Here is an 18,633-nt window from a genome sequence, read left to right on the forward strand (position 1 = left end):
CTGATCGCTAGCGGGATGCCTTCTGAATCCCTGGCTGGTGTTTTTTTTTTTTTTTTTTTTTTTTTTTTTTTAAACCTCCAGTATTACATATGTGCAAAAAGAAGACAGACTCAAAAGCATAAAGCGATGCAGAGCGATCGGACTCCTCAGAAAGGTCGGGTTCAAGCACTGCAACAGAGCAATCCCGTTAAAAACGTGATTTCCATGTCTAACAAAGAAGATGCTGTTCCCTTTTAACACAAGAGCAACATTTTGCCTCATTCCCTTTGCCGAGTGGTTCGTCCTCAATAGGGTTTCTTTGTCTCTTGTTTGCTATCTGCTGTGGAGGATGAGCATCCTGGCTAAAACCATGGCAGGCTGGAGAGGACCAGGAAAGCCTCTGTGACCACTCAGGGATCCTGCTTTCCAGTCATGATCCTGCACAGTTCTAGCACTTTCTCTCCACAGCCCACAAAGGATATTTTTTTTTTAAATTATTTTTTCCCCCTTTTAAAGCAACAGCTCACAGGTTTTAGCATGAACCGTTCCCAGTGCAATCTCCCCCTTGCTCACTGGCAAGGCTTCACGAGGAGCGGCTCCGTGCATCTGCGAAACGGTGCGTGCAAATTTTGCAATGGAACAAAGCTCTCATCGAGTGTATAGAGGAGGGACCCTAAATCAGAAAGGCCGGTGAAAAACACCACCGCAGTCTTGCCAATTGAAATGGTGACTGCCAAAAGTCAGCACACCCACAGGCTGTGCCTTCAGGATGGAGCAGCCTTGGGACACCAGGCACAGCCCGCTGCCTCCCCCTCAGCCTGCCCAGCGAGGCGAGCTCCACAGGGCAGCAGTGATGGTAGCCAGCGTTGGCACATCTGCCACACTGCTGTCCATCGCACTTTTGTGACTCACATCCTCAAGCTCCAGCTCCTAAAAATCTCAAAGGAAAACTGAGATTCTTCTTGAATGAAACCAAGTTTCCAGCTGTCAGGCGTGTAAAATAAAGGCTGAAAGTGCCTATGCCAAATGGCAAATAAAAGATGCCAACACTTGCAGAGAGCAGCTGCCTCCATGCACTAGGTGTTTGCAGGTGAGCAGAAGCAGCTTTGCCACCCTGCTGTGCCAGAGCAGACACCAGTATGGCCAGAAAATCCTATGGTGAGAAACCAGCCAATATGGAGTAGCATCTCCACCATGACACTGCTGTCATACTGAGATCCTTTCCCATTCTGCAGACACTTGCTCCCCTCTCTGCTGTCCTCAGTTTCTAGGTGCTTCTAGTCTAGACGCACACACGTTCAGCCGCTTTCAATACGATTCTGTAAATTATTTCAAGCAAAAGCCAAACAGGTACAAAAATGCTGACGTAAAAGAGCTGAATGACACACTGATTTAAAGTGCTCGAAACCCAGTACCCTCTTCTCATATCCTTCCCTTTTGAGCGTTTCTGCTCCATGCTCACCTCTCACTCACCTTTGCACAGAGAGAGCACAACAGCCAAGGCCATCACACAGCCAAGCCTGCACCAGCTCCTCCATATCCCCTCAAGGGAGGCAGAACAACAGTTAAAAAAGGACAGTCCTCCGTAGAAGTAGTAGGATTACAGAGTGTAATAAAAAGTTGCAGTTTCATTTTGCGTTGGTTATCCTTACACTGGACTTTCCATTGCGCTGTCGGAGCAGGGGAAGGCAGTCCTACAGAATGGCAATCACTGGTAATTTGGGTTCATCTTAGATCTTCAACTTGTGCCTGTTTGTATGACAGGCAGGGCTCTCAGACTTGCTTGCTTTCCTGAGAGAGGTACACCTTAGGCTTTAGAACAGTCATACCAAAAAACAATAAAAATCCTTGCTTAAACACTGAAAGTTTAACAGTATCACTCAATTTAATTGGACTTGTGGCTTCACTAGAAGAACATCAATCCCAAGGTTTCTATAGATTTGCAGCACTCTTGCCTATCAAGTAGGTGTAAAGAGGATTCTGTGAAATGCAACTGGGGATAACCCAAAGCAGACAGGCTGGCTACCAACATCACCTTTCAGTTTGCTATTTCTACCTGTGTGTTTTGGAGCATTCCAGCACAACGGCCCCCTATGCAGGCAAGGGGCAGTGCTAGACAGCGCTGAACTTGGCCTCTCGCTCTCCATCAAGCGGCTCTGCAGAGGTAGATCTGTATTTCTGGGGCTTGTGCAAACACAGCCTCATGTGAATGCACTGTTATGAAGCAAACTGGAGCAAGGGGAAGGGAGTCAGCAACTGCAAAAGGGAACTCCTTTGTTACCGGCTGAAACTGGAGCACCTCACATACAAAATAAAACTGAATAATAAAAAAAAAAAAAAGGTCCTGTGGTAAAGATCTATACAAGACTTAGCCATCTGAACCATGGAGGAGCTGCTGTTCCTCTACTGTAGCTACGAAACTAAAGTGGAGGCAGGAAAAATATTACCCACGGTCACACACAAAGCCTGCAGCAGAACATGTAAATGTACAAGGTTCCTAAGGTCTGCCAGCAACACCCCAAATCCCTGGCCCATCTTCCCTCTCCATTACATTAATGTACCAGGGTGAACATGCAATATTAAAACCAGAGCAGCCGTAAACCACTAAAAAACCCCAACTCTCAAAATGGGCATTCAGGTTCTTCAGAATACTCCAAAACACCACCTAAAATGACAAGTTGAAACTGTAATTACTTCTTATATAAGAAAAATTAATCGGTAACAAAATTACTTTGTGTTATCTAAGAGGTGCATTCTTAGAGGGCAGAATGTCATCCTGGTCTTGTTTTACGGGACTTATGGTTACTTCAGGGCACATAAGAAGCTCACAGCAGAATCTAATTGCCTTTCAGGCATGTGAGTTAACTGCATTCTCCATTTCAAATTGAGCTGGGCAAGGAATGAGAAAATTCCTTTGCAACTGAGCAAGCCAAAGAACCAATTTCAAGTGGACAGCTCCTTAATCTGGGATCTAAGCCTTCTGCATCAGGCAGGCAACCACTAATGACTCTCAGCTAAGCCCACAGAAACTTACTAGGCAAAACATTTTTCTGAAAAAACCTGTTAAGCTATCAGAGATAAAAAACACTTGACATGAAGTTACCAAACTAGCAAGTCACACTACCACAGAGACTGCTAGTAAAGAGACCTGTAAGAGAAATAAACCTAAGAGTAGCCACATCTCCACCAACCTTCCTCAGACAAAGTGACTGATGGCTACTATGACAAACACCTACCTACAAACCCAGAAAATAGATTTCTGCTCTTTTTTAATTTTATTTTCTTCTCCAAAAGCTTGCTGAGAGACACTGTGATCATACCTCCTTGCAGATGTTGGCACAAATCAGGAAATTTTGTTTCAAACTTTTAGCTCAAGATTTGTAGGAAACAAAGATCCAAAACTGGCACCTCAGTTCTGCTTGAAAGCACCCCAGAAACTCATCAAGTTTGGGTCAGGGTATCTCTCAGCCCTAAATCTGCAATTCAAACATTGGTTTATTTTTAAAGTAATGTATCTTCTGTGTGTATTTCACTTTCCATCTGTTTTCTGTGTTTATTGCAATATTTGCCTTATGAATATTACTTCATGCATGCTTAGATCACAACTCTCATTAAACCATTAAAATCCTTGTATTTAGGGTCAACAATCTGGAATCTTGAACTTCCTACTAAAGAAATTAATTGTTCTTCTGACTGTATTATCTGCTACACAAACAGTTTTCAGGTTGATGACAACAAATGGGGATGTGGCTGGGTGTTGGGTTTGACATTGCTGATATTAGCCAGGACAAAAACTCTGAAACATTTCTACAGCATTATCTGATCAGAGAGCTGGTAGAGCTCCCAGCTACTTAACTGATGCTAAAGAGCAAGTCTCTCAAAAACAATGAAATAACCGAAAAGGCAGGACTCCTACATATATTATGGATTAATAGGTAACCTAAAAAAATATATAAATTGTTTTTGTGTAAGTTAACCTCTGGATAAACAGAAATACAGAGAAGCAGTCGAACACGTGTTCAGACAAACTGATGCAGTTGGCTTCCAGCTGGATATCTAAATGGCTAGCACTGGCGTATTGTCTGAGCATCTTACAATGTGCATGGGTTTCTGCTCAAACTGATGCCCAAGGTCACCCTACAGAGTAAGAACCTGAATTCTTCTTTCTAGAGTCCCATACCAGCTCTACCACATACACTTTTCACTCTCCTCACTGAAAAAAGGGCTTTACCATCCCCTGCCTCAACACCAGTACAGTATTTCAGGAATATTTGCTTAACACCCACTGCCATGCATTTTTAAGAGCAACACTACCAGCATGTTGCTAACAGTACTTTCCTTTTATGTTCAAGATATTCTGACTAGACTCCTTCCTAACACTTAATAATTAAATGGATCAGATATTATTCTAAAAACAAAACAGAAAATTATGTAGCTTGCTCTAAGAAATGCTAGGGGAAAAAAAAACACCCACTAACACATTGCTGCAACAAAACTTCCTCAATGAATGAAATACCTGCTCAGAAGACAACTGGAACAAGCAAGCTATCTAAGCAAACAGAAAATAACTCAGTAGGTAGATAGGAGTTGATTTTTTTTTTCCTACAGAAATCACAAAAAACTGGGCAGACAGATCTATAAACTGCATTTGATATTTACATTTTTTCAGTATATAACGTGTCATATGGCTGAAGCAACTCTTGCACTGACAAAGCATATCAAACACAAGAATTAACAAAGCACAGATAAAGAAGTCCCATTATCTTCAGCAGCTGATTTAGAAACTAACATCAGCCCCACAGCAAACAGACCACACTGGAACTAGCCTAAAGCTGAAACATCTAAGCTTTTGCCTCAAAAGGAACATTCACTTGCACACTGCATTTTTAGTTAGGCACACCAACTAAAAGCCTCCACAAGCACTGTTTACACAAGAGGATGCACTAACTGAAAAGGACTGCCAGTCTCCCAGACAAATAGCAAAGGCAATTTCTAAGCCATAGTAAGGACTTTAATGGAATTGCAGCAAATCTCTTCCTTCTAAGAATTTAAAGAGCAAGGAAAACAACAGTGTGCCACTTAATTTTAATACATTGCTCGAAATGCCTCAATAATCTGCAGAGAGGTTTAAGTACCAAGAATCTTTCAAGAAAAAAGGCTTCATGTTACCAACCTGCTTGACATGATTCCAGAAGGTATGTGAAGGGTCATCGCTGCCAGCACATGCAAGCCAAAACTCAGTAAGTCATTACCTAAATATCCCTTACATCTCATAAAAACAACATCTTTTCCAAGTATGAATCATAAATCTTGATATGGAGGAAAACACCCTCAGCTTTGCCTCTGCTGTAACTCATAGAACCGCCATACCAGAGCACTCTCCATCCACAGAATTCAGCATGAATGCTGCATACTAATTATGGCAGTGATAGGCACCATGTACAGGTTAATTTAATGGATTTGGAAAGTCACTCAAGCTGCAACAGTTATTACAGAAATATGTTTTTATTAAAGACACTGGGCAAGAATTTGTGATGATTGACTATGAACATCTTCTTTTCATCCTTTTGTTATAAACTAGATTTTAATCAGAAAATTTCCCTAACATTTTTATTGCCCAAGTTTCATCTTCGTACATACTGATGATTTTAAGGCTGAAATAAGTAACAGCAACAACTCTGTATTGCGGCGGAACAAAAAAAAAAACCCGAACAATTTTTGTTTAGATTAAAAGAGAACAGCCTTTTTTACTACTATAAAGTTTTATGGAATAAAATACCATGTGGGAGCATTCTGAATCCTGCCACTTGGCATATTCATTTAGGACAAAGTATTATTTCTGGGAAGCCACCTGTACACACACTGACATATACCAGCAGTTGAACAAAGCAGATGACTATCTATGATGCATCAACTGATGGCTATATTCTTAGGGAGCCAAAAAATCTTCATCCTCATTTTAAGTTTAACTAACACCTATCTACTTTTAAAATCTGGGTTACATGTCTTTGAAGCACAGGGTATTTGGAATTTAACTCCCTGCTTTATTTTGTCTGTCTTATTTTTGCGCTCCCAGATACAGACTTACAGAATGGTTGGGGTTGGAACGGACCTGTGGAGGTCTTCTAGTCCAGCCCCCTGCTAAAGCAGGTTCTCCTAGAGCAGGCTGCACAGAGTCAAGTCCAGGTGGAGTATTGAATGTCTCCAGAGGAGACTTCACAGCCTCTCTGGGTAGCCTGAGTGTGATTCAGCACTGGAACAAAGTAAAGAATTTTTTCCTCATACTCAGATGGAACTTGTGTTGCCGTTTGTGCCCACTGCCCCTTGTCCTGTCACTGGGCACAAACAGGTTTGCATTAGAGCTGTCATTTACTCTTCGGTTCTCAGCCTGTGCAGCTGTATAACTGAATTGGCTCCCAACAAGGAGATGGATGTGAGAATGTGTATGCATAGGTAAGAAGATCGTTGGACGGAGAAGCACAGTTATGTTAACTGTCTTCAAAACAGAGATGCTAGAAAACCAGAACTCTTACACCGATCATATTGTGACTTACTTGGAGGTGGTCACCAATCTGAAACCTGCAAAAAGGCAAAGAAAAGTTCCTAGCAGGACAGCTCATCCAAGCTGGACATCTGAATTTCCTGTAAAGAATTTGCTGGTGATTAAAGCATCCTCCTCAGCAACCAGTTTTGATCCTAAGGATGGACTGAGATCCCAGCAATGGAGGATGCAGACTTCCTGCCTGAGAAGCAGACATCATTGCAATTTTATTCCTCCCAGGAGTTCAGGATACAGCTATAAACTAAGTTATAGAAAAAGCTACAAATTATGGGTTTTTTGTTATTGCTATTTTTTTCCTGTCCAGAGATTTTTCTTTCAATCTACAAGTTCTACTCTGCTGATGGGTGGGAGTTCACCTTTGTTCTAAGCACAAGTGTACAAACATGGAGCACTACTGCTGCCCCAAAGCTTTTGTATTATGGAAGGGGTGAGGCTGTGCCAGCTCTTCATGAAGGGTTTATCACAAACACTGTTCTCTGTCAGGCAAAACCCAAGCACCTCAGCTATCATGAAGCAGTACAGCCAGTGAAAACTGACCAGGTCAGAAGCAGATCATTTCACTTACCCTGTGACCACAAAGCATTTTTGGAAGTTACAGACAACTACCAGCTGTTTTAAAAAAATAAAAATAATCTAAAAAACTGTTTACAAATGCTTTTACTACATCAGCATGCTTCTTTTGCTTTGCCTCTGTCTCAGAGTAGTTGGTCACAGTACAGATGCTAGGAGTCCTTGATGGGGATGCTTGAAGCTTCTCCCAGCCTAGTGCTACACAGGTGATGCAGCGAGAGCCTGAGGTCTGCACTCCTGATTTACACCAAATAAATGCCACTCCAGACTGGCTCTTCACACCAAGCAGCAGTCTGAAGCACTGAAGGCTGGAATTATATTTCACACATGACCACAGGCTCTTTCATCCTACTTTTTACAACTGCACATGACATGCTGGGCCTGTGGTCCAAAGAAATCAAAAGGCCTCTGATACATCCAAAGGTTGTTAAGTGACCAAGATGGCAAAGTTTCCAAGACTGTTGATATTTTCTAAGGCTCAAAGTTGTAAGTATCAGACTCTGTAAATTAACACATTTGTGGAATACCATAATTTTACATACACTTTGATTTGACCCATACCCGATCTCATATGTGATCCTATGCCTACATAATGAAGACAGCTGGCTAATTATGTTAATCAGTATTTTCTTTTAGCCTTTTAAGGCTGATTAAATGCAAAACAAAAGCTTTAATTTAAACTGGAGCCCCAGGTTCTTTCGATTTTGTTTGTGATTAGGCTCCAGAGTGCTACCAAACTCAGCACTGCCTACTTCTCACCCACTAGAACAAAACCGAGTTGTGTGGATCAGCTTCATCACAGTTCACAGAAATAGTTAAAACCAGCACAAAGAAAAACTGAAGTCTCTTCAGAATAAGAAATTTTACCTTAACAATATAGTGGGATGTATGTGTATATAAACCCCCTCAAGTGTCCTGTTCCAATTTTAGTCTTTTCACATGTATTAATATATATAGATAATACAAACACGAAGCAGTTTTCCATTTAAAACTGTATTCCCCAAAGTAACAGAGAATAAAAAAAAAATAATCACGTAATAAATTAAAATAGACTCGCAGACTGGAGTACATTCTGCTACACATAGTCTACATTTGCCTTATGTGTACATACAGCAGAAGGTAACACTTGCCAATTGAGAAGGTATCTACTCTACTGCAAGAATCAGTAATCACAGCCAACTGTTAACTATTTTGTAAAGACCATCAACACAGACCTGGTTTTTGTGCTTCCAAAACTACCTTAACACACCTGTGTTAAGTGATCTACAGATTTCTTTTACAATACTTCAGTTACAAGTGTGCAAAAGACCCTGTTTTTTCAAAACCAGACAAGAAAAAAAATCCCATGTGGTGTCATGTTTATGCATTCTACTCAATTGAATGTCTTAATCTCGAGAAAATAACAGCTACATAAAAGTCTGAGAGGACTGAATTCGTAGATCAAAAATGTTCCTGTATTCACTATAAACGGAAATATTATTCTTAAAACAAGCAAGAATTCTACTTCTTTCACAAATGCAATTTATGTTTGATGGGAGAGGCTCACCTGTTTTCACCAATTCTAATGACACTGATCAGTCAGTAATAATATAATGTGTGACTACTGTGTAAATCAGTCCCTCAAACTTCTATTTTAATGCATACATAAATATGACTACTTAACAACGCAAAATTAAAGTCAATACACATTTCTGAAGCCTACTCTAACTACAATCACCCAGAACATAAAATCAATTGCACCGCTCTTCATTCAGGCTGGTTCCTGAGGCTGGCATTTTGTACCCAACACTGATTTTTCAGAAAGGTGAAAAAAACCCCTTTTTTAAAGGTGCTATGCAAATGTATTTCAGAAAGACGTAACTCCCTGGAAATCTATGCAACTTATCTGCCAGTATCTTTAAATATGTAAGGCAATCTTTTGTTGAAGACAAAGTTTGAGAGCTCCCTTTTATAAGTGCTTCAATATTCAATTACAGACTGTATTTCAGGAGGAAAAACTGCTTACAAATATTTAGTTCGTTAAAACCAGGCTTTACTGTAACCTTACAAATGATAAATTCATACTTTTCATGCCGCTGGAATGTTTTAGCTCCTCTGGCAAAAAGCATATGTACACTTTGAAGCTCTTTGCAAATGCAATCGCACAACCAACCTACATTTTACTGCCCACTAGCAAACAAGACTGCTAAGGCCAAGCCAAAACTATTTTAGTCAAACAATCTTAGATGCTTACATTTAAAGATGCTTAGATGCTGACTTACAGCTAAATAACTTTAGCTTGATATCTGCCACTAAGAAAATGAAAGGCAACAAATCACAACATGCAGCAAAAGAGCAGAAAAGCACTGAGTGGAATTTGGCTCAAAACATACCTCCTGGGAAGGGTCCCAAGTTCTGCACACTTCCACTTCTCATGAGGAAAATCCAAGTGCAAGCAGATTTTAATCACACACTGTGACTGGTAAATGGTTAGCTTAGCTGCTGTGACCACTTGTCACCATACTACATAATACAGTACAATCATTCACAAGGAAACAAGGACTGATGTTACAAGCAGAGATGAAGAAGTGCACATGCGGGGCTGCGTAGGGAGGCATGCAGTAAGTCCGTGTGAACCCTGCCTAGACACTGACAGCACTACCTTTCATTAGTGGCCTCTCTTTTTATTTTCAGAGTTTATTTAAATGCAATTTAACTTTTAAAGAAAAAAACACAGAACTTGATTCTGGCAAGCCCAGCACCAGCTCCTGCTCTCAGCACATGGCTCAGCACAAGACCACAGCACACTGATCGTCGGGCCCTACGCGAGTGAGCCAACGTGAGCAATAGCAGGGACTGCAGGAAGCTATGGAGAGCACCAGAGAACATACCTTCTTATGGACAACGGAGGAAGTGGAATTAATTGTGCTCTCATCACTATGCATCATGACCAGTTCAGGGCTGCTCTCATCCAGGACCTCCTGCATGCTGCTCACACTGCTGCTCTGACTGCCTGTGCTCACAGACATACTTGGGATGGAATGGTTGCTGCCCAGACTGTCCATCTTCCTACTCAGGTTTGATCCATGCTCACTGTCCTATAAAACAAGGGGCATCCGTTACAAATACCGCAGGAGATTACCTGCCTAGCATGTGCCTGCAATGCCCAAGTTGGTTTTAAAGGTGACTCTGCAGAGTTAAAGGTTATTTGCTCATAATTTTGGCAACTACATTTCTCAAGGCTGCCTGGGTTATGAAATACTCCATATGGGGCAGCTAGGTTTTGCGTTTTTTGCAATCTTACTGTATCAGGCTTCAAGCCAGTTTTTTCCACATATCAGTAAGTCTGGGCATGACTCTTGGCTTGCACAGGAGCCATCCAAGAATACTAGATAGCTGGTGGAAGGAGTCTCTTAATTAGAAGGAACAATCTAAGTTTTATTAAAACAATGTTCCAAGTCAGGATATGCTACAACACATTTTGTGAACCAGAAAAGATGTAAGATAATGAACCCATTCGTTTATTATTTGATAAATATCACGTGGAGCTTAACAGGTGTAGAGGTTTTAGCATCCATGTCCCAAGCAGTCAGTAATTACATTTTGTCAAGCTAAAAACCCCTTTAACCTTGTGTTTTCAGCCAAGATAAATTCTTCATTTACCTTTAAGCAGCTGGCTCAGAAGAGCCTGCATTATTACAGTGATTAAAACTGTTGTAGACTACTTAGACTTACATAAATAAATATTCTTCATATAGGACATATTTTGAATTCTACAGACAAATATCAGGATTTAGCAGCCTTTTTTCTCGTTGCAGACTCATAGGAGCACAGTAATTCCAGAGTATGCGCTTAATCTGGACTGACTTAGAGAATTTATGGAATCTTTTGTAATTAACTAGTGGCACTGAAGAGGCTTGCAAGGTATTCACAGTGAGGGTGGAGAACTCCAAACATCCTTCAGCTCCTGGTCCAAAATAGCCTTGATTCACCAAAATGAACGGCTTGCTGCTGCACCCAGTTTGTCCCAGCCTCCAAAGTGATCTTGGGGAGAATTACATTACAAATCAATTGACAGGGTACTCATTTTGTTGGAGACCATCAGAAAGATAAAATTGACAGGCTTAACAGATTTGTATTTGATTGTGTGATTATTTTTTAAGCAAACAGTAGATCATTCAGAACCTGTGTGAGAGCACTTAAAATCCAAAATGCAAAATAATACTAATCTACAGAGAACATATGCACATAAGAATGAAAATATTTCCAGGATGCTTATATAAAGTTGGTGAAGAAATAAAATAATGAAGCATCTGAGATTAAGATATAGCTATGTAATTAATGAATGTATATGCACAAAGGACAGAGATGAGATTGTATATGCGACCCTAACATTAACTTCCTGACTTGAATACTTTCCAAACGACCTCAACTTTCTTGCAAGAGCTTTGAGGAAAGCATTAGTAGTATCTTAAGTGTTAAAGATTTGTAATGCTCCTTTTACACCTTTGAAAACTCAGGTAGAAAAAGGAATGGTCTTGTGGCATTTACAGTTGAGCAGCTTCTGTTAACCAGTTAAGTTGTAACTGAAGTACGTGCCAAGTTTTTCTTTCACGGCCAAGTTAGTGATATACATGAGCAATACAACCTCCTTTCGTGGTACACAAGCTCAGCGGTAAAACGCAGTGCAGAGCATGCTGTGCACATGCAGAGTGTGTGCTTCATTAAAGTGTTAATTCCTGAAGATACAATATCTCCCCACCCCCCTTTTGAGGAGCAGGGACAGGAAGAACAGAAGATACGTCTTGCAGTCAACTACTACCACACGTATCCCACTTAGCTGTTGAGCTTGGATCTACTGAATGGCCAAGTAGGAAACCCATTCCCTTGCACTTTCCTACCTCGTCACTCTCCTAACAGCTTTTCACACACAGGTAGAGCAAACTTGAAGGTTTCAGTGCAGAAGTCTGACAATCCCCCCAGCTAAGCTCTAGGTTTAGAAGTTGGCTAGCTGGAGGGCTTAGAACAGAAGCACCTCATAGCTTTAATCACAGTGGTTGATGTTCTCGCTCCTTTTGTGCGTCTCCTTGAAAGCAAAGGACAATGCTAAGTGCCAGTCCCCTCCTGCTTTATGCTCTCCTACCCGACACCCAAACTCGCTCATTTCTTAAACCAGAGCTCTAGTTTGGCTTTAAATGAACACATGACATAGACAAGCCTTAAAACCAAGTCCCTGAATATAGGCTGAGCTTGGGTGTCTCACTGCGTATTATCTGGCTATACTGCAGCAAAAAAGAATACAAACGTCAATTTGCCTGTCAATTTTTTCATTGAGAACCAGGCACAGATTTATTTATTCAACATGCCTGCACCAAGTGACCTGAATTTCCATCTAAGCTCATCAACTGAAAAATGACTGGTTTCCTTTTCTAAGCCACAGTTAATCAGTGTATGATAACGGTGACTAAGTGGATTGTTTATTACCAGATTTAAACTGAAGATGAGTTTTAGGTCTTTAAAAATTTTTAAAAAGTAAGTCTTACTAATTTGGTGATTTGCTTTTCAGCTCATGATAAGCAAATTACATTAGAGTTATGGTAAATGAAAAAATACTAACATTAATCAAGTGGTCTTGAGACTATGCTTATGAAAAAGAAAAGCCTGGACTGTCAACAGACGCTCCTTCACACAGGCTGTGAGCCACTCACTTCTCAAAGAACCTTCCTGCAAATGAGTTTCTTCCCTAAAGCTTTCAGAAGGAAGGACATTTTAAAAAAAGCTGAAGTTTTAAAGCTGTCAATAAGTGCACATTTAACACTGAGTAAGGGCTACTATTACTCATTATCCTGTCTCTCTGCTAGTCCAGACCACATTCCAAGAACATGGATTGCATCCTCACCTAGGCTGTGGTTGCTCTGCTCCCTTTTAAGGACAGGAACATCTCACTTGCCCTAAAATCATTTATAACAATGCAAATGCTGTAAGAAAATATAAGTACCTCCTCCTCTTCCTGAGACTCAGTCAGTGGACCATTCCTGGTCTCTTGGAAAAGGATTTTCTTCATTTTCCGGTACTGAAGGTTATCCAATTCGCGTACTGCATCTTTTGTCCTTTGTATGAGGTCTATTAGTACCCTTGGTGGTCGGTCTCGGCGAACAAAATCATGCTAAATTTAAAGGAAATAAAAGACATGGTTTCAGACATGACACTAGTATGGTTAATCTAAAAACAGGGACACAGTGATTTTGGTTTTTTTTTATACCTGAAATGACGGTTCATATGCAGTCATTGGTCTGTTCATATTCAATAATTAGTAATACCCCTTATGAAGACTCCAAACACAGTGAGCACTGAGTACACTGACTGTGCTCATCACTACATCAAATAACCAAACTATGGCTACGTACTATGAGTTTTGATGCGTAGGCTGCAAAATGTTTTGTTCAGAAGTCAAGAATGCAGAGTACAGAGAAGTGAGGCAAAATCACATTGCTACTTGAAACTCACGTGCATATGTACACACGTGCACAGGCACATCAGTAGCAGGAGAAGCTGGATAGTGGATGGAGAGGTACGACACCTGGCTGACCCTTTGCAAGCTCTCTTTACCCCTGACTGCCTGATACACTTTTCTGTCTGAAATTAAACAGTTTGGACCAGGGTCAGGTTTTCTGAGCTCTCCAAGCAACACTGCTCACCTGTCCCTTCCTGAGCTCATTTACTTGAAGCATACTAGGTACAAGAAGGTGCCACTTCAATCCTTACAAAGGCAGAGAACTTCACAATGAACAAAACGCATAAAGGACAAAGAACAGAATCATAGAGTCATTTAGGCTGGAAAACACTTCTAAGATTAGAGTCCAACTGTTAACCTCACACTGCTGAGTCCACCACTAAACCATGTCTGTAAGTGCCACTTCTACACACCCTCTAAATACCTCCAGGGATGGCGACTCAAACACTTCCTTAGGCAGCTTGTTCCAATGCTTGGTATCAGTAGCAAAACAAACCACCCTTCCCATGGCCACCCACCTCCTGCCAGAGCAAAGTCTCCCTAGAAACAGATGAAGTGGAAGAAACTGCTCACCTGGTTGTTCCACTAAGAATCAATCCCGATTACGTAAGACTACCTGCCTAACCTACATGCAAGTTTATCCTGCATCTATCTATTCCAATTTATAGAGAAAAACAGTAAGGAGACTGCAACATTTATTTATACTTAAAGCATTTGTAGCCAGAGTTAAAATCAAATCAGATTCTTACCAACTTCTGCTAAGGATGTACTAGAAGCGTAAGTTTTAAGTGCAGACTTAACAATAAACTCTTAAATGGACTTTAAGTACCTGATTAAAGGCAGTCAAGTTCAAGAACTAATACATCCAACTGTAGCTGGAGTAACCAATACAGGAAACCCAGTCCTCCTTAAACCAGGAGTCTTGCGTACAAAGAAGTTGAAAAGATAAGCTGATCATCTTTTAATGATTTGTAAATAAACATGGAGAGCATCATGCCACAGGCTTATTTCTTGTTTTTAATTGAATTCAAATTGTTGTGCATTTGAGTTTCGCTAATGGGGACGGCTAGTCATTTCACTATCAATTTTTTGCTAGTAGTGATGGTGTTTATTTTTGAATTATAGCTAAAAGTTCAAAACATCATTTCACACAGAAGCAAAATGAATCATTCCTGCTCCTCAATGCAGATAACCAACATTTATTTGTCTGTAAACAGTAGCAATACGCAGTTTATTTATGATTAGAAAAAAAAAAGCTAGCCATTTTTATCTCATCGTAGATAATTTTTAGAAAGCAGTCATGCACACGGAACAATGAACCTGAACTGAAATCCACCCTAACAGCGCATATCCTTGTTTCACTGGAAAGACTATGCACTTCATATTCAGGCTCTACTCAAATATTACAGTTTCCATGTGGTTGTATTGTACAGCAGATGCACAGAAGTGAAAATCAAACAAAAAAGCTCTTGCATTCTGACTGCTAACTTGCATTATCTAATTGTCTCCATTCCATTAAAAGATGTAGTCACCCCTCTGCTGGGTACTGTACAACTCTTAAGAAATGATGGCTGAAATGACTTAATTTGTATACTTTCTCCAAATTGCAAGAAAAAAAAAAAGAACCAATAAATCCCAGACTTAAATGGAGGACGAGGTTAGTCTAAAGGCAGGTAGCATGTTGGCTAGAAGAGTGATTACTAGAACTCAAACCTCCTGGGAATGTTATGCAAGCTGAGAAAAACAGGGAGAAAGCATTTAAAACAAGTTCTATAATTGCTTGTATTTTTACAAGTGAAAAATATTAGTGAGAGTTTTTGGTTGTAGGTTTGGGTTTTAGGGATTTTTTTTGTTCGTTTGGGGTTTTTTTGTTGTTGTTATTGGGGTTTTTTTCCTTTCTTACTATCAACTACCTTTTACTTCAGTCATTTGACTATTTCCATCTAGGATAATGTACCAAAACAATTAATTTTCAAACACACCATTTAAAAGTCAGTTCCCTTTAAGAAAAGGTGGCCACAAAAAATTTGCTTTATCCCTGTTTACTGCACCCAAGTGAAAAGCCCTCACAAGAGAAAAAGATCTTCAATCTTACAATCTAAAAAGCTTCAGGGAGAACTACTGCAGGAGGGAACATGTAGGGTATTGTTCTCAAAGTCTGAAACTGAATTCAAAGCCTGAATATACATGATTTAAGAATAAGATCTCAGCTCCAATTGTCTGTACAGACTCCAACCTAAGGTACTCATGAAATCATATCCTTCAATGAACTTACACTATTCCTAGAGAGCAGAAAGGCTGCCAATCCACATGAATGAATCATTCCAAAACCTACAACATAAACCTATTAGCTGGTCAAAGGCCTGTCAGGGTGCTACAAGCAGAACCAGAGAACAAAATGCTGGTTATGTGCCACGGCACAAATGTACCACAGGAAAAAAAAAAAAAATATACCAGGCACTGAAAAGAGTACAAACAAGCTTGCTCATCAGCCTTTACCCGAGAGTAAAAGCATCAGAGTTAAATATTCTCTATGGTCCAGCCTTGAAGCAAGGACAGACGCAAGTGCAAAGCTAGCTGTTCAGTAAAGAGTGCAGGATTTTGATTTCTCTCTTCAAGAACCAAGAGGCTCAGAAACATCCATGAAAATGTGTTCTACTGAGCTGAAAGAGCAACAAGAGAAGCCATAAAACAAAGGCTGAATGGTAGCCTTAGAACAAAAATCAGCATGAAAAGGCTGTCAGGTAGACCAGAGCAGCAATCTAACCTACTGTGGAAATTAAGTAAAACGCCCAATGGAGCTAGCAATTCCTCTGCTCAAATATTTAAGGAAAAATTGAGCCCTGTTTACCTGGTGTGGAACAGCAGCATCCCATGCAATTCTCACCAGCAGCTATGTACGGCAGCCAGAGGAATAGCAGGGCCACTAATCAATTTTAAAGAAAGGAAATACTTAAAAAAAAAAAAAAAAAGCAGCAGCCTGATGGAAAAGGGCTGGACAGGATTTCACACATTCCTACCTTCTAACAGAAGGCTGCTCCTGAATTTCCCAGACACAAAGCCCTTGGAGTTATAAGCATTTCTTCTACTTCTCAGGTAAACCAAAACCCAATGACTTAAACTGGAAGTGATTTATGAATCACTGACAAAACTTTGGCAAACTCTGGCCACATCACTCCCATCACAGGTCCCCCTCCTACATGCTTTTGGCAATTACGAACCTGTACAAGGCACTTTCCAAAATGATACAGTTATTTCCAAAACAAGTTCTAATTAATTGGGTTCAGAAAATAGGAACTATTAAAGGGATATAAACAACTTTTGGTTTTGGTGGTTTGACAAGGAGAAGAAGTTAACCTGGGCCTATCCTGTTAGTGCCACTTTCAAACAGCTAAGTATGATGTATGAATACAGAAAAGAAGCAAACTTAATACAAGATGTTAATGAATCAAGAGGAATTGCTCAAAACACACCTAGGACAAAAAAAAATAAATGATTGTAAAATAAGAGAGATGCAGAGTATGTTTGCTAAGTAACAATACTAGGACAGATCTACAGTTGGCACTAATCAATAAATTTGTCAGGGCTTCTGTGCCAGACAGCAGTCAAAAGAACACCATATCAGGACCTCTTACTGTAACACCACAGAGCACAGCAAAGCCAGCCTTTCCCAGCTCCTGCATAACCAGACCTGGAGTAACATTTCATGATACGTATATTAGTGTCAGAAATCCCCATCCAGCCAAAGGAACTTTAGACAAAAAAAACAACCAACCAACCAAGTGGATCAGAAAGGCCCAAATGAATGATTTGCAGCAATCGATCAAAAACAAGAGCTGAACTGAGATCAGGCAGAACAAACATAAAAAGATACATATTCAAAAGGTATGAACAGATAAAGAATTAATCATGCTCACATTAGCATTACTAGAGAAAGAAAGGTCAAGATAACCTTCCTGAACTTCATCTGCATCTGTCAAAAAATCAGGCAAGACAGGACAGTTCAGAGCACCCCACACAGAATAATCCTGCTCTGGCCAGGAGATAAAACCAAGTCATACAGTCTCTTTCCATCTCTAATACTCATGTTCCTTTAAATAATCAGCCACTATCTGTAAATCTTTATTAAGAGCTCAATCCTCTGATCGTGTGGAACATAACTCTCAAAGTATTACTAACTCTGCAAGATTTGCTATTGCCTATGCATCTTATGAAGACTGGTTAAGTCTAGATTTTGAGTAGCAATTAAAATGGCTTTTTAGATTTTCTGTCACTTCCACAAATTGCAAGCCTTAAATCTCAATGAAATCGCATATAAGCTTGGTAGCAAGTACTGCCTGTTACACAACAGAAAAATAACATTTTTGCTTACTGGAGAAAGTAAGCAGAAATAAAAAAAGGAGCATCAGCAAATTAAGTTACATTACTTTACACAAAACTGAGTAACTGCTCCAAAAAGGTCTTTGCTTTCACACAAGCTGCACCAAATTATAGTTTCCCCAGTCCCTCTGCCCCCATTTAAAGGGCGAATGGGGTTGTCTCCAGTTTCCTCCTTCATTTCTGTCTGCTTTTTCAGAGACCACTTAGTGCAGCAGCATGGTCACAACTCAGGGCATCCTACCGACAGCACAGTATAGCAGACAGGCTGGTGGAAGTCCCTTCTTCGTCACAGCAGTAGGAAACACACTCTTAAGCCCTGCCTACACAGAAAAATGTTGGTTGGAATTCAGCAGCACAGATTTAACTAACTCAGCTCTGGACCTGTTTGTCCTTGATAATACTTTCAGCTAAAGTATGTGCAGCACAAAAGAAAAAAAAAAAAAAGAACATTAAATCCTTTTATCCCCCTCCTGCTGACAGGTCCTTCCTTCAGCTAAAAAACCCTGTTACTTACACTACTACCCCCCGAGCCTTGCAAGTTCTCCAATCCAAATATAACCTCTGCAGAACTCTGGGTTGTAAGAGGAGCAGGGTGCTGGGCTGCTCCCTCAAACAACTCCTCACTCAACAGTGTAACTGTTTTACCACA

General features: G+C 40.3%; 1 protein-coding gene across 3 annotated transcripts in view; it reads right to left on the reverse strand.

The window, feature by feature from the left end:
- The window catches only part of TAOK3 (TAO kinase 3), a 92,985-nt gene that overhangs the window by 16,118 nt on the left and 58,234 nt on the right, over positions 1-18,633 (reverse strand). The window contains exons 12-13 of one of the 3 annotated variants that reach the window (XM_056350029.1): positions 13,089-13,256; positions 9,982-10,188 (exon numbers count right to left, since the gene is read on the reverse strand). In XM_056350029.1, the coding sequence (XP_056206004.1) occupies positions 9,982-10,188; positions 13,089-13,256 (375 nt within the window). Of the gene's footprint in view, positions 1-1,452; positions 4,649-9,981; positions 10,189-13,088; positions 13,257-18,633 lie in introns of those variants that run through there. The other 2 variants (XM_056350037.1, XM_056350046.1) reach the window with 2 other exon arrangements.

Source organism: Falco biarmicus, chromosome 1, assembly GCF_023638135.1.
Source record: "Falco biarmicus isolate bFalBia1 chromosome 1, bFalBia1.pri, whole genome shotgun sequence".
Classification (NCBI taxonomy): Eukaryota; Metazoa; Chordata; class Aves; order Falconiformes; family Falconidae; genus Falco; species Falco biarmicus.